Source organism: Ictidomys tridecemlineatus, chromosome 4 (genome assembly GCF_052094955.1).
Source record: "Ictidomys tridecemlineatus isolate mIctTri1 chromosome 4, mIctTri1.hap1, whole genome shotgun sequence".
Classification (NCBI taxonomy): Eukaryota; Metazoa; Chordata; class Mammalia; order Rodentia; family Sciuridae; genus Ictidomys; species Ictidomys tridecemlineatus.
Window position 1 is genome coordinate 10,395,582 of NC_135480.1, and position 18,888 is coordinate 10,414,469.

At 53.8% G+C, this 18,888-nt stretch overlaps 3 protein-coding genes across 8 annotated transcripts; 2 read left to right on the top strand and 1 right to left on the bottom strand.

Annotated features, from left to right (window-relative positions):
* Nucleotides 1-1,011: 1,011 nt before the first annotated feature.
* On the top strand, nt 1,012-6,491 carry B3gat3 (beta-1,3-glucuronyltransferase 3). Of its 2 annotated transcripts, none has more exons than XM_078045846.1 (5): nt 1,012-1,296; nt 3,062-3,236; nt 4,760-5,120; nt 5,309-5,613; nt 5,995-6,491. In XM_078045846.1, exons 1-5 carry the CDS (start codon nt 1,215-1,217, stop codon nt 6,032-6,034), a joined length of 963 nt encoding a protein of 320 aa, XP_077901972.1. In that variant the 5' UTR covers nt 1,012-1,214; the 3' UTR covers nt 6,035-6,491. The 2 variants fall into 2 exon arrangements, with proteins under 2 accessions (XP_077901972.1, XP_005331555.1); XM_005331498.4 differs by having other exon boundaries at nt 1,023-1,296; nt 5,309-5,599.
* Nucleotides 6,492-6,678: 187 nt separating this feature from the next.
* Rom1 (retinal outer segment membrane protein 1) lies at nt 6,679-8,620 on the bottom strand. Of its 2 annotated transcripts, none has more exons than XM_078045845.1 (3): nt 7,896-8,620; nt 7,251-7,560; nt 6,679-7,147 (listed from the first exon to the last, which is right to left on the bottom strand). In XM_078045845.1, the coding sequence occupies exons 1-3, from the start codon at nt 8,483-8,485 to the stop codon at nt 6,950-6,952; spliced, it is 1,098 nt and encodes a 365-aa protein (XP_077901971.1). In that variant the 5' UTR covers nt 8,486-8,620; the 3' UTR covers nt 6,679-6,949. The 2 variants fall into 2 exon arrangements, with proteins under 2 accessions (XP_077901971.1, XP_005331556.2); XM_005331499.4 differs by having other exon boundaries at nt 7,251-7,497; nt 7,896-8,606.
* A 173-nt stretch (nt 8,621-8,793) lies between these two features.
* Nucleotides 8,794-18,888, top strand: Eml3 (EMAP like 3). 4 transcript variants are annotated; one of them, XM_013361309.3, is made up of 22 exons: nt 8,794-9,337; nt 10,174-10,345; nt 10,422-10,682; nt 10,778-10,891; nt 12,150-12,220; nt 12,392-12,512; nt 12,736-12,906; nt 13,059-13,128; nt 13,202-13,312; nt 13,557-13,652; nt 14,146-14,301; nt 14,461-14,602; nt 15,028-15,179; nt 15,262-15,387; nt 15,471-15,602; nt 16,030-16,097; nt 16,584-16,672; nt 16,746-16,843; nt 17,186-17,273; nt 17,837-17,935; nt 18,209-18,339; nt 18,426-18,888. In XM_013361309.3, the coding sequence occupies exons 1-22, from the start codon at nt 9,316-9,318 to the stop codon at nt 18,627-18,629; spliced, it is 2,694 nt and encodes an 897-aa protein (XP_013216763.2). In that variant the 5' UTR covers nt 8,794-9,315; the 3' UTR covers nt 18,630-18,888. The 4 variants fall into 4 exon arrangements, with proteins under 4 accessions (XP_013216763.2, XP_005331557.2, XP_005331558.2 ...); XM_005331500.4 differs by having other exon boundaries at nt 8,795-9,337; nt 12,389-12,512; XM_005331501.3 differs by having other exon boundaries at nt 8,796-9,337; nt 10,425-10,682; nt 12,389-12,512.

Here is an 18,888-nt window from a genome sequence, read left to right on the forward strand (position 1 = left end):
CAATCATTACACAATGTATACATGTATTGAAACATCAGGTATCCCTTAAATTTATACAATTTTTATATTATGTATCACTTAAGAAACTAAAGTCTCCCATTGTTTTAGTGACAAGAAGAGCTTCTTTCTTTTTGGGGGGGAGGAGGGGTGAAACTGAACTCAGGGACACTCAACGACTGAGCTTCATCCCCAGCTCTATCTCTATTTTGTATTTGTATTTAGAGACAGGGACTCACTGAGGTGCTTACTGCCTCTTTTTTTTTGCTGGGGCTGGTTTTGATCTTGCAATTCTCCTGCCTCCGCCTCTCTAACCGTTGGGATTACAGGGTTGCGCCGCCCTGGCGGCTGCATCTTCCACACTGACCACATTTTACGATCATGATTGTTTCACAAGAACCTGTTTTGTCTCTGAAGAAAAATGATTGCTAAGGGTGGTTTATGCTTGTGAGGTGGTAAAGGATGTGTTCCTGGAATTCCCTAGCTCAGGAAACAATTCTTGAATTCCCTGAAATGGAGACTCATAATAGTCTGCTGAAAAACAGTAGGTTTGGAAAAAAAAAAATACAAACCCCAAAACCCTGTGAGTCAAAGGAAACAATATTCTGGAGATGAGTATTTAAGAAAACTGCCCCATGGCATTAACACCAATTTTATCAACTTTGGCTACTTATCTATAAAATGAAACAATACCATCTAAGGATTACAGTGAGGATTATATAAGACACCCAGGGAACCGGGGAGGCCCTAGATTTCATTCATTCATTAGTATTAACAAGTATTGTGTAACTATTAACGGATGTTATTACTGAGCCATGAATGAATCTGCACAGAAAATCTGGGCGCAGGGGCTGGATTCCTTATGCAATTCCATGTTCAAGTGATGGGACTGGAAGTCGGTCCCATGCGCTCCCACCCGGCTTTCTGACGGCCGGCCACACGTGTTCCACATGGCGGATGTGACGTCACCATCCCGTGATTCCCGCAACCTACCTGTGGGCCCGGAAATTAAATCGGCGAGGAGCCACCGATGACCGGAAGTAGGCTCCTGGCGGCGCAGCCAGACCCAGCTCCCGGGAGATGGTCTAGGAGCGCGAGGAGGGTGGGACGCAGGGCGGGGCCGCCTCGGGGGCGGGGCCTGCGGGCCGGCGGGCTGAGGCGGGGGCCCCTCCTCCCCGCCGGACCCCGCCAGCTCGGGCGCCCGCGGCGGCGCGGCCATGAAGCTGAAGCTGAAGAACGTGTTTCTCGCCTACTTCCTGGTGTCGATCGCCGGCCTCCTCTACGCGCTGGTGCAGCTCGGTGAGCGGGGCGGGGCAGGGGTGCGGCGGGCCGGCCCGAGGGCGCCGGCCGCCGCGCATCCCGCCCTGGGGAGGAACCCCGCGCAGACATCATTCATCCTGCTCGGCCCTCTGGACAGCCCTCTGCGGCCGCGGTGCACTACCCTCTAGAACGCTCCGCGGCTTCCCGCCGCGCCTCGGATGAAATCCAGACTCCTTCCCAGAGCCTGCAAGGCCCCGCATGATTCTGCGGCCACCCTCCGGCCAAACCCCATTTCCCCTCTGCTTCCCTCTGCTTCAGCTAGACTGGCTCACTGTCAGTTTCCTGAGAACCCCGTGCTCAGCGTCCTCTTAAGCTCTTAACCTCCTCCCTCTGCCTGCGGCGCTTTTCTCCTTGCCCTTAGGCCGCTTCTTTCTCATTCTTTAGCTTGGATGTCACCTCGTTGAGAGGCCTTACCTGACCACCTTTATTACTGCTGACTCCCTTCTATTCTCTATTTCCTCCATGGCCTTTATCACATTCTGTAGTGATTTATTAATTTGTTTCTTTGCTTAGTATCTGCTTTCTCAAGTAAAGTGAAAGCTCCGTGAGGGCAGGGACTGTGTCTGTTTTATTCCCTGCTGTATCCCCAGCACCTAAGGCAGTGCCTCCTAGGAGGACTATTCAATAAATATTTATCCAATGATGGAATCAGTGAATTTAATGATAAGTGTTTGGTCGTCATTAAGGGAGCAGATTGAAACCTTCCTCTTATACAGGGATTTAGGGAGAGTGCCACTTCGTGATCCTCAGGTATTTGAGACAGTCTGGTTGGGAGTAGTGGGACATGCCTCTCATTCTAGCTGCTCAGGAGGCTGAAGCAGGAGGATCACAAGTTCCGGCCTGAGCGACTTAGTTTTATTCCCTGCTGTATCCCCAGCACCTAAGGGGATACAGCAAATAAAAGCCTGGGGATGCAGCTCAGTGGTAGAGGGCTTACTTACCATGCTTGAGACCTAAGGATTAATCCCCTGCACCAAGAGAAGAAAAGAAAAAAAAAAAGGGGGAGAGAGAGAGAGAGAGACTGTCCTAGTTAAAGACCTCGACCTGTTTCTTATAATTCCAGAAGGTAAAAATTAAGAACAGTAAAATTAGGGTTAGTAGATAGAAAGGATAGCACAGACAACCGACTCAATATCAAAATAAAAATTGTAACAGGACTGAGAAATAGCTCTGGTAAAGCACTTGTCTAGAATGTACAAGGCCCTGGGTTCACCAGTGCCACACACAAAAAAATGTAACAGATGGACTTTTAAATGTGGAGAGACAGACATGTTGGCACACACCTGTAATTCCAATGGCTGGGGAGATCCCAAGTTCAAAGCCAGCCTCAGCAACTTAGTGAGACCCTAAGCAAGTTAACCAGACCCTTTCTCAAAATAAAAAAAATAAAATAAAAACGGCTAGGGATATGGCTCAGTGATTAAGCACCCTGGGTTCAATCCCTGGTACCAAAAAAAAAAAAAAAGAAGGTGGAGAGAGGCTGCTAATTTGAGGCAGTGAGTTCCCCACCACCAGAGGAATAGAATAAGGCTAAAAGTGATAGACTGGGGATGTAGCTCCTTGGTAGAATGTTTGCCTAACTTGTGCTAAGGCTGTGGTTTGACCCCTAGCACCACAAAGGAACAAAAAAGAAGTTGTAAGGGGGGAGGTTAAAGAGGAAGGTTTTTGGCCCTTTGGGTTGCTGAACAAACTTGTGTTTCTCTGCCCCCCACTCCCTTTCCTTATTGGTGCTTCCTGGGACCAGGCCAGCCATGTGATTGTCTCCCTCCCCTGCGGGCAGCTGCTGAGCAGCTTCGGCAGAAGGATCTGAGGATTTCTGAGCTGCAAGCTGATCTCCGTCGCCCACCCCCAGCCCCTGCCCAGCCCCCTGAACCTGAGGCCCTGCCTACTATCTATGTCATTACCCCCACCTACGCCAGGTATGGGCTTTGGTTTACCCAAGAGGGTTCCTTCAACCAAGAAATTGGGGTTGATGATGAATTTGGGGAGGTACTGGGCTAGAGGAATGTTACTTTAAAGTAGAGCATGCCAAATACGTGGATAAAGGAACCATATCTTTACTCAAAAGATCTGTGGGAAAATGGTTGTTTTTCTATTAAAGTAGATAAGAGCACACTAGGATACAGATTATAAAATTCCTTCTAATTTATAAGATACAAATACAAAGTTTCAAATAAATTTTGAGCTTGCCAATGAATTAACTCTTCTTGGTGATCCGATGGTGGAGAAGTTTATAAAACCCTGACTAAACTAAAGAAGAGTGCTGGGAATGTAGCTCAGTGACAGAGCTCTTAGCTAGTATGATCTAAGACCGTGGGTTTGATTTTCTGCATCATATAAAAATGTAGGAAGAGGTTGGACAGTAACACTAGAGTCTAGAGATGGTTCCACAAGCTGTTGTTTACAGTGTGTTGCTCTTTACCAGGCACTGTGCTGAATGCTTTACATTGCTTTGTTTTAAATCAAAAATGTAGTTTTTCTACTGATAAAACCAATTTTGGAATGTGGTTTTGTATCTGTAGCCAAGAGGGCCTGTTAAACATGCCTCCCTGGAATTAAATGGTTGACCCCTCTAGGCCCAGGTGGCTCTAGAGGCCATCTTCACACACACCACCAACCTTGGGGAACGCAGACAGATCTGAATGATATAGAAGCTCAGAAGAGGCTGAACCTCACATCCCCAATGCCTTCTCTAAAATCGAATCAATCTTTCTTCCTTCTGTGAAGAGTAATGAGCCAAAGGACTCCTCTAAAATTCCACTCCCTGGAAACCCAGCACAGAAGGAAAAGACCCTGGTCTACTGGTGTTTTAAAAAGTCATTATCTTCGGCTGGAAAAGAGCTCAGCTGATAGAGTGTTTGCCTTGCATGCATAAGGTGGTGGGTTCAATCCCCAACACCACCACAAGAAAAAAATGTCATGATCTTAGCTGGTTATGGTAGCACAAGCTTAAAATGCCATGCAACTCCAGAGGCTGAGGCAGGATGATCACAAGTTAAAGCCCAACCTCAGCAACTTAGTGAGGTCCTAATCAACTGTCAGACCCTGTCTCAAAAAAACAAAAGCCAAAAAGGTCATTATCTTCTTTACATTTTAGAACATCAGTATTCCCATTTTACAACTGAATAAATTTGAGGCTCAGATAGAGCCATTTCCGTGGTACCTCACTTAAGTTGCTAAGCTGGTATTCCAACCCAGTCTGATGCCAAAGACTATACCCTTAATTTTTACAGTTCCCCAGCTAGAGTTCTGGAGGTGAGTGGGTGACCAATATGGACTGGAAGGACAGGGCAGGTGAATGTCAGCATGGAGCTAACAGTCAAGAAAGAGGGAGTTGGGAAAAGCCAGGGGAGAGGCCAGCAAGAGAAGCTATCAGTTGCTGTCTTGGCTGAAGTGGGCCAACAGTACCTGCCCCTTTCCTTCCTGCATTTTTCCCCTGCAGGCTGGTGCAGAAGGCAGAACTGGTGAGGCTGTCCCAGACCCTGAGCCTGGTTCCCCGGCTGCACTGGTTGTTGGTGGAGGACTCCGATGGCCCTACCCCACTGGTTTCGGGGCTGCTGTCTGCCTCTGGCCTCCTCTTCACACACCTGGCTGTCCTTACCCCCAAGGCCCAGCGGCTTCGGGAAGGCGAGCCAGGCTGGGTTCGCCCCCGTGGTGTAGAGCAGCGGAACAAGGCCCTGGAGTGGCTTCGGGGCAGAGGGGGCGCCGTGGGGGGGGAGAAGGACCCACCGCCACCGGGGACCCAGGGAGTCGTGTACTTTGCTGATGATGACAACACCTATAGCCGGGAGCTCTTTGAGGAGGTGAGCACTGGGATGGGGATGGGGAAGGAGACCAGGTGGCACCAGCTTCATCGATTTCCTTGATTACCAGTGTTGCTGTAGACTGCTGGGTGAGGAGCAGGAAGCAGTGGGGCGGAGTGAGCCAAGTGGTTCTTTCTGTTTCCCCTTGGCTACCTGTTCTCTGTTTCTTCTCTCCTGACCTCTGTTAGATGCGCTGGACTCGTGGTGTCTCAGTGTGGCCCGTGGGGCTGGTGGGCGGTCTGCGATTCGAGGGCCCTCGGGTACAGGACGGCCGGGTTGTGGGCTTCCACACAGCATGGGAGCCCAACAGGCCCTTCCCCGTGGATATGGCGGGATTTGCTGTTGCTCTGCCCTTGCTGTTGGCTAAGCCCAGTGCCCAGTTTGATGCTACTGCTCCCCGAGGACACCTGGAGAGCAGTCTTCTGAGCCATCTAGTGGATCCCAAGGACTTAGAGCCACGGGCTGCCAATTGCACTCGGGTAAGGGGGTGGAGGTAGGCACAGAAACTTGGCTATGGGATGGATAGGATGGGAAAAGTGGGGTGAAATCATGGGAATGGGTGTTTGAACAAGGAGAGAACTTAACAGCTCTCTAATCCACCTTGCTTACTCTAATGAAGGGGCAGCTGGGAGCCAGGGAGGGACAGTGGTCTTCTGCTATGCATCTCCCACAATCCTGGTAACCTATGTGGCACAGAAAGGGTTAAGGGACAAAGCCCCATTTTAGAGGCATGAAAGTCAGCCCCATTCCCAGCCCTTCACATTTTGCAGACAACACTGTGAAGGTAGAGGAGTCAGAGAATCCATTCTACCCCGATGGCCCCAGAAGCTAAGCCACAGCTAGATCCAGCTCTAACTGAAACCCTCCCATACAGGTACTGGTGTGGCATACACGGACAGAGAAACCCAAGATGAAGCAGGAGGAACAGCTACAGCGGCAGGGCCGGGGCTCAGACCCTGCCATTGAGGTGTGATGGCAGCCCCACCCTGACTTCCACCTTATTTTAGGCACAGACCTTGTGGGACGGGGCACATGGCCTGCCCAGGATGTGGTTTTCCAAATCCTGACCCCTGAGAGCCAGAGGCAGCCCCTCCAGCCCTAGGGCATGGCCCAGCTGCTCCTCCCCTCCTTCAGCCTGCCATGTGGCACTGCCCACAAGGCTGGGGACAAGCAGCCCTTGTGTTGAGCCAGGTCAGCCCTGTCTGGGGTGGAGCAAAAGGACAGATGGACTTGGGAGGGAGGGTGGCTAAGGAACTGGGTAACTTATTGGGGCTGGGTATGCACTCGGGGGCTGAAGGAGCTGGGCTGGACCCTCCCCACTTGAGCATGCGGACCCCCCTCCTACCTCCAGAATAAAGAATCTCAACCTGGTGGGGCCTCTTGTTTTTCTTTACTCGGCACATCTCATCCTTGTTCTTTCTCATCCTTAGAGAAGTGGGTACCTGTTCCTACAGGCCAAGCCATGGTCAGGCTCAGAAATTTGGAGTACTGACTTCTCCTTCAGATAGAAATCAATTCTTTCAGGGCTCTTAGCCCCCTAATAAGAAAGATCAGTGGCTTCCATCCAAAAGCTTTATTAAATCTATATATCCAAAGCAGTCTCCAGTCTTCCTGTGTCACTTTCCTGTCATCCTGTTCTTTTCTGATGGCTGGTGATTCTTGCTTCAAGGGCTAGGCCCTAGGACTCCTGGTTTTCTCCCTCACCCCACTCTAGCTTGCTTACTATACTTAACACCTCTTATTCCAGGACCCTACCTGAAGCCCTGGTAAGGAGTTGTGAGTTTTCCACACTTGTCCATCTATCTGTCCCTCTTCCCCTTCCCCAACCCCTATCCCAACTCCTTGGGAGGTACTTCTTCTGGTGGGGTTTTCTCAGGCGCTGCTCTGTGGGCAACCCCTCCCTGTAGCCATGCTGTTTTCAGCCCACCAGGAAACAGATAGCCCTGGGTCTCTTCTTCTGCATTGATGACCCCTCCAAGCCCCTCCAGTGCTGTCTGCAGGTACCGCAGGCCGAGGAGCACCAGAGCCTGTGGGGAAGCCAGGGAAAAGAGTGGGCCAATGCTTCCTAGGACAGTTGGAGACAAGTGGAGTCCCAGCTGGAAGGAGGCCCTGGACACTGTGCTTACTCACCTGCAGCAAGAAGGTGACAGCCAGCATGCTTCCCAGTGTGCTTGCCAAGCTCTGCAGGTGGCCCAGCAACACCTGGTGACACCCTTGGGCCCAGAGGTTTAGGTTGGGCTGTCGGGGATCGAAGAGAGGGTGGGCATAGGGGTCTGAGAGTTGGCTTTGCAGGCAAGGCCGGGGGGAGTGGGGGTTGCAGCAGGAAAAGGGAACCCCATCTGTCAGGTACAGGCCTTCCACATTACTCTGGATTCGACTGCAAGAGGAGGGGGCAGGAGTGTTAGGATGTCTACAGACAGGCCTGTAGGAAAACTGAGGGCTACAGGGGTTGAGAAGAGAAAAAAGATAGCAAAACATTTACTGTCTGCTTTACTATACGGCAGGCATGCATAATTCATTTATCTTCACGACAACTCTAAGATAGGTACCTGTCTATAAGACGGGTACTGTTATCTCAGATGAGTAAATGGGTCCAGAATACTTTGGCAACATACCCTGGGTGCACAACTGATAAATGGTAGAGTTACAATTCTTTCTCTCAACCACTGTGCTCTACTATGTGCCTGAGTAGTGAGAGGTGCGGTTTCAAGGTAGCAGGAGGATATCTACCTAGGGAGAAGAAGGAAGAAAGAGAGAGAGAAGCATATCACTCACTTAACCACGTCCTGGTCACTGGGGTCCAGGTAACGGTTGCTAACCCACTGGACTCCAAACCAATCCTTGTAGCCATGGCGCCCGCAGCAGTGGTGCCTCAGCTGCAGTTCATCCATCAGCAGCTTGGCATGACAGTGCCCAGGTACCTCTGTGTCCTTGTAGCGAGTCAAGGCAGTCCCCAGACCCTCCTCCAGCCCCTCATCCAGACTCATAGGCAAACCCAGAGCTAGCCCCAGGGCAAAGACCAGGAGTCCCCCGCCTCCGACAGTGCCAGCCGCCAGCAACGGGCCCAGGACCCCTCGCCAGGGAGGGTATCGAGCTGCATCCAGACTTGCCCTGCTGGCTCCTGCACCCCCTAGTCCTGTGCCCAGAGCCACTGCACCCGCTACCAGGGCAACCTGGGGCAAGGCAGAGAATGGGCAGGAGGGAGCCAGGAAGGTTCCAAGGTACTGCAGCTGGACAAGGAGGTGGCTGCTACAGAGGAGGGTGAGGCCACCGGCCAGTGCCAACAACCAGGAGAGGAGCCAGAGCCCTTGAGCCAGTCGGATGCGGGACTGGAGGGGCAGCCCCAGGGGCAACACCGGCGCCATCTCCCATCGCTGCCCGAGGGAGTACAGAGCCGTCGGAGATGGGGTTGGGGGGGGGTTGGCAAGGGGGGGCGGACAGGATGCTGAGTCAGCTCAGCCCGGCTTGAGCTGGGCTAATGCCTCTCTGACCCCAATACCCTGCGCATCCTCCCACCCCAGCTTTAATAACCTTCCACCAGCCCCAATTCGGGATGCCTTGGCCTTGCCCCCTCAGGAAAAGCTCCGCCCCCGGGCAAAGGGCCCACTTCATGACCCCGCCCCTGCCCCTTCACGGAAATGGGGGGGTTTGGTCCGCTCGGTCCAACGGGGTTAGGGGCTGGGGGCGGAGAGCTCAGGCCGGCTCCCTCCGGGATCCCTGAAAGCCCAGGGGCGGGGATCCCGGAAGGGCCTGGAGACCGCAGATGGGCAGGGAGTGAGGGGTCAGCCGACTGGCCCCGCCCCTGTACTGAGCGACAAGGCCCGGACAGGGAGGGGTTACCAGGCAGCCCGGCCCCCCCCTCGGGCCCGCCCCCCCTCCCGCGCTTCCTGGCGGCTCCGCGTCCGGCGCCTGTTTGTGCAGCGGAGCTGGGGCCCGGGACGGCCCTGCCACCCCACCCCCGGGAGCCGAGAGCGGCCCCGGGAGAGTCGGAGGCCCCGGCGGGCCCCAGCGACTGTGGCCCCGGCCCCACAGCGCCCCCTCCAGGCCCTTTCCCTGCGCCCGACAGCGCCCCCGGGGGGTGGCACGGCACGCCGTCGCGCGCGCCCCGGGGTGCTTCCCCTTCCCCTCTCCCCGGCCATGGCCCCCGCGGCTTAGACGCCTCCGCCGCTGCCGCTCGCAGCAAACCGGGGGCCGGATGGACAGGGCCTCGGGGCCCGGTGAGTACGGGGCGGGGCGGGCGGCGTGCCCCTTCCCGGAGCGCCGGCCCGTCGGGCGCTGCCAGTGCAGGACGGCTGTCTGGTGGCATGCCCGCGTGCTCCTCCGCTTCAGGGGCTCTGAACATCCTCCACAGTTCCCCAGGTTGCCCACCTAGTTCCTTGGGTTCTCCTGCTGTCATTTCGGATTTCCCTAACGTCATTCTACCTTCCATGTTACTCTGGGTCCCCGAAGTTTCGTTGCTCCCTGTTACTCCGGGCCTCTTCCCATGGTATTCCGGGTCTTTTTACTTCGGACCCCCACTATTACACTGGGACGCTCACTATGACTATTAGTCACCATTGCCCCTTGTCCTGTCACCCTCGATCTCTTTTCTTGTACTGTGGGTCCTAAGTATGACTACTGTCCTGTCCCCTCTTCTCTACGGATGTCTCCAGCTCGGGTGATATTGCTTTTAATGGAGACCTGAGCTTTCTGTGGGGGTGCAAGGACTGCGGTCTGTCGGTACCGCGGATCCGTGGTTCCCACGGTCTTCGGCAGTACTCCATATTTCACCCCTGGTACTCTATGGTACTCCCTCTTTGCGGAGGCTGAGAAGGCAGCAGGAAGGGCGCTTTGCCAGACTCTCTGCCTGTCCTGCCAGAAGGAGGCCCTTGGTCCTCTACAGCCTTCTCCTCCCCTCTGGACCTTCTCCTTCTCTCTGGACGAGCCTCCAAGCCTGGGGCTGCTTGGAAGGGGCAGTACTACTGGGCAAATGTAAGGATATTGGGGGATAGAATCCCCTCAACCTCTTCTCCAGGTGGCAGCACATTCTGAGTGCTTCTTGCCCCTTTCCCAGGTGAGGGCCCTGCTCAGGACACCTTGCAGTCCCTGAACCAGAGGCTTCGGGTTCAGGAGGAGGAGATGGAGCTGGTAAAGGCAGCACTTGCAGAAGCCCTTCGCCTCCTGCGGCTGCAGGGCACCCCCACCTCTCTGCAGGGCTATGGCACACTAGCTCCTATGAGGGACAGGTATGCATGTTGGCACATTCCCTTCCTCCTCTTTCCTGGGCCTCCTGGGCATCAGGTTGATTCGCTGCCTTCCCAGCAGCCCTGCAGCGCCCCCAGGACTACCACCCACATGCAGCCTGTCCTTGGTGAGCCGAGGCACCCAGACGGAGACAGAGGTGGAGATGGAGCCATCCCCTGAGCCCCCTTGTCTAAGCAATGGGCCCCCAGCCTCTCAGGGGGGCAGCGAGGAGCCTAGTGGGACCCAGTCTGAAGGAGGCGGCAGCAGCAGCAGTGGGGCTGGCTCCCCTGGCCCCCCTGGGATTCTCAGGCCTGTGCAGCCCCCACAGCGGACTGAAACGTAGGTGTCTTGTGGCAAAAGTTGGGGAGGGGTGTGAGAATTTGGGGGCGTGACTGGAGGTCATGACCTTCACCTGCTCACTTTGCTCCCATCAGGCCACGGAGAAATTCTTCCTCCTCTTCATCCCCCTCAGAGCGGCCCCGACAGAAACTCTCCAGGAAGGCAGCATCCTCCGCCAACCTGTTATTGCGGTCAGGGAGCACAGAGAGGTGGGCAAGGCTCCCCGTCAACACACGCACCCCAGGCTCTGGTTCTTTCTTGATTTCCACATCCCTCACCTAACTTCCCTATGTGGGATTGGGGATCTCATTGCCCAACAGGAAGAAAGGCACTCCTGTGGGCACCTGCTGTGTATCATCAGGTCCTGTGTTAAACCCTCCATCTCATTCAGTCCCTACAATATATTGGGAGGTAGGTGGTCTCATGCTATCCATTGCACAGGTGAGGGAGCAGGCTCAGAGAGGGTAAGTCATTTACCTGAGATCACATAGCTAGAGTCCAGATTTGAACCCAGCTCTTCTTGATTCCATTCCCCTTCCCATTTTACCATATCACAATATACCTTCCAAGATTCCTGGAGTTTTTTCTAAAAGCTGTCATGATTTTCATGGATGACTGTCCTCAGAGCTTTGGTTTGCCCTTTCCTCAGAATGTATCAAGTACAGATCAACTTTCTTCTAGAGAAAAGGGGGTAGCTTAGTGACTGCACATAGCTATTTCAGTGTGTACCTGGATGTTCGTGTTAGCCGTGTCTCTCCTTGGTCTCCACTTTATTCTCTGAAGAGATATCATCCAAATACAGGATCTCTGGAATTCACCCATCACTTTCCTCTTCAAAGATAAAAACTTTCTTCCTTATTTCCCAGATACTTGAAAGGCAGGGCTGGTATATATTTGGATTCACTTTAGCTCTGTTTTACAGATGGGGAAATAAAAAGGTCAATAATTATGGTCTGGGGATAGAGCACTTGCCTAACATGTGGTGAGGCTCTAAGCTCCATCCCTAGCACTACATGAAGTAAAATTAAAAAAAAAAATGCTGGGCACCATGGCACTCACCTGTAATCCCATAAGCTCAGAGGCTGAGGCAGGAGGATCATGAGTTCAAAGCTAGTCTCAGCAACTTAGTGAGGCCCTAAGCAACTTAGCAAAACCCTGTCTCAAAATAAAATATGAAAAGGGCTGGGGATGCGGTTCAGTGGTTACGCACTCCTGGATTAAATCCACAGTACCAAAAAAAAGGTTGATAGCCAGAGGCTTGGAGGACTGAAGGAAAGGTCACTGGCCCATACATCCTCCTACAAGCTTTGTGGCCTTGTCTTCTCATCTCATGTGGAAGAAGTAAAAAGTCCCCATCTACTCTAGGCCTGATACCATGAAAATCCCAAACAGGGGTGACTGATCTCTAGAGGAACTGGTCTCTTGTGTCCTGACACTAGTCCCTATATTTTTCACTCTTCCAAACAGCCGCGGAGGGGGCAAAGACCCTCTATCCAGCCCTGGGGGTCCTGGATCAAGGAGGAGCAATTACAATTTGGGTATGTACAGAGGGATGGAGGGAAGAAGTTAGGTTACCATATTAGGGTTTGGGCTGTAGCCCCAGGAGCTGTTTGGGGGGATCTGTGAGATGTGGTGGGTGGAGTTCTGCTCTGGCTTTCTGGGAGGGGGCTGTAAGGTGATGGTTAACACCCCCCTTTTCTCTATAGAAGGCATCTCAGTGAAAATGTTCCTTCGTGGTCGCCCCATTACCATGTACATCCCGTCTGGCATCCGCAGCCTTGAGGAGCTGCCCAGTGGCCCACCCCCGGAGACCCTCAGCCTGGACTGGGTGTATCCTATCCCCTCCAGTCCCATGGGAACCTCCCTTTCCCATCTTGGGACCCTGTGCCATTCCTTACAGTTTCTTCCTGGATCTGTGGGGGGCAGGGAGCTCCCTGGAAATTTCCCTGCCAGCCTTCTGCCAGTTGTGCTGCTAGCCAGAAGCTCTAGCTTCCTCCCTCTTCCTCTCCTGCTCTTGATCCAACCCTTTCCTTGACCTTGTTCCCCACTCCAGTTATGGGTACAGGGGTCGTGACTCCCGCTCTAATCTGTTTGTGCTGCGCTCTGGGGAGGTGGTCTACTTCATTGCCTGTGTGGTGGTGCTGTATCGGCCTGGGGGAGGCCCAGGGGGTCCTGGAGGTGGTGGCCAGAGACATTACTGGGGACACACAGACTGCGTTCGCTGGTGAGGGTCCTGAGGCGTGGGGATGGTGGGCTTGGTAGGAAAAGGGCTCTGGCTGGGTGTGGAGGAGCAGGAGAGATAGTTGCAAGCAAGGAGTGGTCTTGATTGCTCTTGAGAGAGACTCCCTTCCCTAGAGTGTTTCCTCTCCCGCTTAGCCTTGCTGTTCACCCTGATGGTGTTCGTGTAGCCTCGGGACAGACAGCTGGAGTGGACAAGGATGGGAAGGTAAGTAGTGGAACACAGGATGAAATCCCAGCCCAATTTTTCTGCACAGCCCTAACTCCTTCCCCTCCTCTAGCCCCTGCAGCCTGTGGTTCACATCTGGGACTCAGAGACCCTGCTGAAGCTGCAGGAGATTGGACTGGGAGCCTTCGAGCGTGGTGTTGGGGCTCTGGCCTTTTCAGCAGTGGTGAGCTGACTCCAAAGAAGCCTCCAGACCCCTATTTCTTGCCCAGGGACTCCACTCTTCTACTTCACCAGGAACCCTCAGAAGTTCTGGTCTTCCTGAGCCCTGCTCAGCCAGTTCTCCAGAGAAAGGAACATATGTCAACTTCTGTCCTCCTCATCTGTAATAGCACCCCCTGCCTAATGACCATGAACCCCCAGATCTCCAGTGCTCTCATAGTTCCTCTTATGTGTCCCCTCATCTTCAGGATCAGGGTGCTTTTCTTTGTGTGGTGGATGATTCCAATGAGCACATGCTGTCAGTGTGGGACTGCAGCCGAGGAATGAAGCTGGCTGAGATCAAGGTGAGGAGTCCAGGTGGCCTCGAGGGTCTTAAGGTTGAGGGTGGGGAAGGTTGGTACTGGTAGAGTACAGAGAGCTCCAGACTTATTTGTGCATTTACTTCCTTTCTTGCTGGGTCACTTGGGGGCAAACCTCCTAGCCTCTCTAAGTCTTGGTTTGTCCATCTGTGAAATGGGGACTATGGGAGTTCTGTCCTCAGGAGGCATAGTATGATTAATCAGGAGTCATAGGGATTCAAACTCTTAAGGAACCAGGGACTTTTTTTTTTTTTTCCTTTGTGGCACTGGGAATGGCTTTCTTGGGAGGCCTTTAGCATGCTAGGCAAGTGCTGTAGTTCTGGGCTATATACTCAGCCCAGGTCATGAAGGAAGGGCTGTGCTCAGGCTGCTGGGCTTCTGCAGGCCAGTTGTATTCTGTCAGGATGCAGATTGAAGACTCAAGGAGATGGAAGGTGCACAGGGGTTGGGGTGGCTGAATCTAGTGTCTTCCCTTCAGAGTACAAATGACTCAGTCCTGGCCGTTGGCTTCAGCCCTCGTGACAGCAGCTGCATTGTTACCAGTGGGAAATCTCATGTCCACTTCTGGAACTGGAGTGGTGGAGCAGGGGTTCCTGGGAATGGGACCCTCGCCCGGAAACAGGGTGTCTTTGGGGTGAGATGTGGACGAGTGAGAGGTGGTAAGGTGGGGAAGAGTGGAGCTGGAAGGATTGGTCTGGGTATTGTAGACCTTAAGGCTCCCCAACCCCCAACTGTCCTGTGGCTTCTTGTCTTTGCCCATCCCTTTGACCCCTCCTCTCTGTCCTTACCCCAGAAATACAAGAAACCCAAGTTTATCCCTTGCTTTGTGTTCCTTCCTGATGGAGACATTCTCACTGGGGACTCAGAGGGGAACATTCTCACCTGGGGCCGGAGCCTCTCTGATGCCAGGACCCCAGGCAGGGGTGGGGCCAAAGGTATGTGATTGGGGCTGGCATCTGGAACATTTTTACCCCAGAGGGGTAAAAATGTTCCAGATGTAGGAACATTGGGGCACCAATGTAGGATCAGAGGAGAGGGTGCCCCATCTTTTTACCTTGAGAGCTGGAAGTTCTCTGGGGCCAGCATGGCAAAGAAGAGAGGGCTGGGGCTTTGGGTCTGCTGGATCTTAGTTTGGCCACTAGTTTTCTGACCTCAGAAAGTCACCTCACTTCTCTAAGTTTGGTTGTCCTGTCTGTAAAATGGGAAGAATAATAGGCACATTGGCAGTCCTGAGGATCAGAGATAGTATTCAGAAGACACTCGGTAGCTGGGAGTCTTAGTCTATTTTGGCAGCCTAGGTTACCCTTTTTTATTACTCATCTGTACCCCAAGATCATGACCTCTGGGGCTTTGCCAACAGAGACCTACGGAATTGTGGCCCAGGCCCATGCTCACGAAGGTTCCATCTTCGCCCTGTGTCTCCGTCGGGATGGGACAGTATTGAGTGGTGGTGGGCGGGACCGACGGTTGGTACAGTGGGGGCCTGGGTTGGTGGCCCTCCAGGAAGCCGAGGTGAGGCTTGGACTGGGATCAAGGGTGGAAGGAGGAAGAGGAATGGTTAGTAGGCTTTTGACATTCTGTTACCACTCTGCAGATTCCAGAACACTTTGGGGCTGTGCGGGCCATTGCTGAAGGGCTTGGTTCTGAGCTGCTAGTGGGAACCACGAAGAATGCATTGCTGAGGGGAGATCTGGCTCAGGGTTTCTCCCCTGTGATCCAGGTTGGGGGGCCAAGAGCAGGAGGAGGAGGGAGGGAAGAGGTATTGGGGGAGGGACCGTGGTGATAGGTCATACTGTGTTGCAGGGCCACACGGATGAGCTCTGGGGTCTCTGTACACATCCTTCCCAGAACCGCTTCCTCACCTGCGGCCATGACCGGCAGCTCTGCCTATGGGATGGGGAGGCCCATGCACTTGCCTGGAGCATGGACCTCAAGGTACAGCTAGATATCTCTGATCTCTGTGTCACACACACCATGTCTCCTGTGGCCGTTCCTTCCCCAACATTGCTTCTCCTTCTGTGCTCCAGAGGCAGCCAGTTTGTACTGGTATGGCTACTCAGATACACTGTGCTGACTGGTAAAAGCTGATGCCCTAGTGCCCCTGAGCATTGCCGCCTCAGGCCTCTTCTTGATCCAGCAACTGTGTGGTCAGTTTATAGCACAGCTGGCGGCCTTTCTTCTGCTGGCTAGAGGTTTTGAGTACCACCCTTTTTTTGGCTCCAGTGACCTTGCCTCCATCATAGGTCTTCTGTCCCTCTCTTCCCCCATCTTCTCCTTGGAGAAGGAGGCTTTGAAGTTACCAAGATGGCAAGAAAGGTCCCTCACTAGAAAGGCACCTTGAATTCACCTTCTCCCCTCCCAGGAGACAGGTCTCTGTGCTGACTTCCACCCGAGTGGGGCAGTCGTGGCAGTAGGACTGAACACGGGGAGGTGAGAGGGCCCAGGACTCCTGGGAGGGAAAGCAGGGAGGTTTGGGAAGGATTTCTGGTAAAGGGGACAAGAGTGGCTGAGGCAGCTCAGGAGCCCAAATGTGCCTTTCCATTCCTTGGTGCTTCTCCCTGAAAACTGCTTCTCTTCCCCTGTTCTGGGATAATTGTCTTCACCCCTTCCCCAGCCACTCCTTCATCCAGGCCCAGGGAGTGGAGGAAGTGGCAGCCCAGGATGGAGAAGCAGTGCAATAGGAGAGGCCCAGGGGAGACAAACACAGGGAAGTGACAGGCTTACCAATTCCACAAAGTCCTTGTGGTAGGCCCTTCCCTTTTACTAGGCTAAGACTATAGTGGTGACCTCTTTCCTACATCACAGCCTTTTTGAGGTTGTTGATTTGCCACCCCCTACCCTACTCAGGGCCTCTCTGAGGATCCTCACATCCTGCCTTTTCACTTCCCTATCTTCCTCCCCGTCCCTTCCTTCCAGGTGGTTGGTGTTGGACACAGAGACCAGAGAGATCGTGTCTGATGTCACTGATGGCAATGAACAGCTCTCAGTTGTCCGGTACAGCCCAGGTGGGAGACACCCCCACTCTGGACTCAGGTCCTTCCCTGGCCCTTCTCTTTCTCTGAGTGCCTCTCTTTGCAGATGGGTTGTACCTAGCCATCGGTTCCCATGACAACATGATCTACATCTATAGTGTTTCCAGTGATGGTGCCAAGTCCAGCCGCTTTGGCCGCTGTGTGGTAAGGCAGCTGAGTGGAGGTTGGAGCATGCTAACAATGGGTATACTCACAGGGGTCTGATACATTAAAGGGGTGTCTGGGGATGGGAAGTGAAGGTTACATTTATTTTGTTTTGTTTAAACTCCTGATCTACCTATGGTGCACACCTGTAATCCTGAGGCAGGAGGATCGCAAGTTCAAAGCTATCTTCAGCAACTGAGCAAGGCCCTAAGCAACGTAGAGAAATCCTGTCTTTGAATATATAAAAATGACTGGGGATGTGGCTCAGTGGTTGAGTACCTCTGGGTTCAATCCCCAGTATCAAAAACAAAACCAACCAACCAAACTTGATCCTGTTCTTAGGGTCACTCCAGCTTCATTACTCACCTGGACTGGTCCAAGGATGGGAACTTCATCATGTCCAATTCTGGGGACTATGAAATTCTTTACTGTGAGTGGAAGTGGGGGAGGACATAGGAAGAGGATAATCGGAGTAGGTTTTATTTGTGTGGGGGGTTCCTGGTTGTGATGGGATGAAGGAGAATACTTGGGGGCACTTCAAGCAGAGGGGCTGTCATATGCAGAAGTGGAGATGGGGTTAAAGTGGAGTTGGAATTACCCACATAGGAGGAATTCTGTGATTTGAAAAAAACAAAAAACCACATGCAGTTTCACACCATGTGTCTTCTTCCCACAAGGACTTGAGGGAGTTGAAAAATGCACTAAGAAAAGATTGTTTTGGAAAAGTTTCTCAGGGTAGGTGTGGAGGGGCTGACTTATCTAGGGAGAAGAACTCATGAGAAGCTGTTAGAACTTCAGCAAGAACTCAGGGAGCACAAGGGTGGGTTTCACCCTGGGTTCTGCAGGTGTGGGGGTTAAAGGATCTACGCTGTGACCAATTCACATGTCACCTGGCCATAAGCCAGTCTTTCTAGCCAGGCCTTTCCTGGCACTTCCTGACTGAGAGCAGGATGAGAACTGAGTTAGTTTGACTCCCTCTTCCCCTCTCCCCAGGGGACGTGGCTGGAGGCTGTAAGCTGCTGAGGAATCGCTATGAGAGCCGAGACCGGGAATGGGCTACCTATACCTGTGTACTGGGCTTTCATGTCTATGGTAAGCAGGGGCGCGGGGACCCAGAACCCTGCAGGAGCGGTGGGCAGACAAGCTGGAGCCGGCTCTAGGCTCAGAATGCTGGGTGTGTGTTGGGTGGGTGGCAAGAAACCCGCAGATCAACCCGGGAGGTCCCTCCAGCCCTGGGGACCAGGAAGGATTGCCTGGAACGCAGCCGGTGGGTGGCAGTGGCAGCTTGAGCTCCGAAAATGGAGCAGTTTGGAGTCGTGGGTGGTGGTAGGGAAGATGCCAGGCTGAGGCCTGCCGTTGTGCTAGGCGTGTGGCCGGACGGCTCTGATGGGACAGACATAAACTCCCTGTGCCGCTCCCACAACGAGCGCGTGGTGGCGGTGGCCGACGACTTCTGTAAAGTGCACCTCTTCCAGTACCCATGTGCACGCGCCAAGGTGAGGCTGCTGGGGGCCGCCAAGGACGGGTGGTCTGGCTCCTCGGGCCCCCCCACCACTGCAACCCAACCTTTCTTCTGGCCTAGGCGCCGAGCCGCATGTATGGGGGCCACGGGAGCCACGTGACCAGTGTCCGGTTCACCCATGACGACTCGTACCTCGTCTCGCTAGGCGGCAAGGACGCCAGCATCTTCCAGTGGAGAGTGCTGGGCGCTGGGGGTGCCGGGCAGTCGCCCGCCACGCCCTCTCGAACCCCCTCCCTCTCTCCCGCCTCCTCCCTCGACGTCTGACCATTCGTTGCCTTACAGGACCGACTGGCCCTGCGGCATGGCCCCGCCCTGCCGGAATAATCCCCCAGGACCGCGGGTCGACCCTTTCCTGGGCCGACCTTTTCCTCGACTTCGAGACATTCCCGACCGCGCATTTCCCTGGAGGGGGCAAAAGGCACCCTTGCACACACTGTATAGACCCGCTGGCTGAGCCGGGCAGCCCCAGCCCAGGCCCTGACTCCCGCTGCCTGCTGAGGGGCAATAAACAAAACAAAGTCGC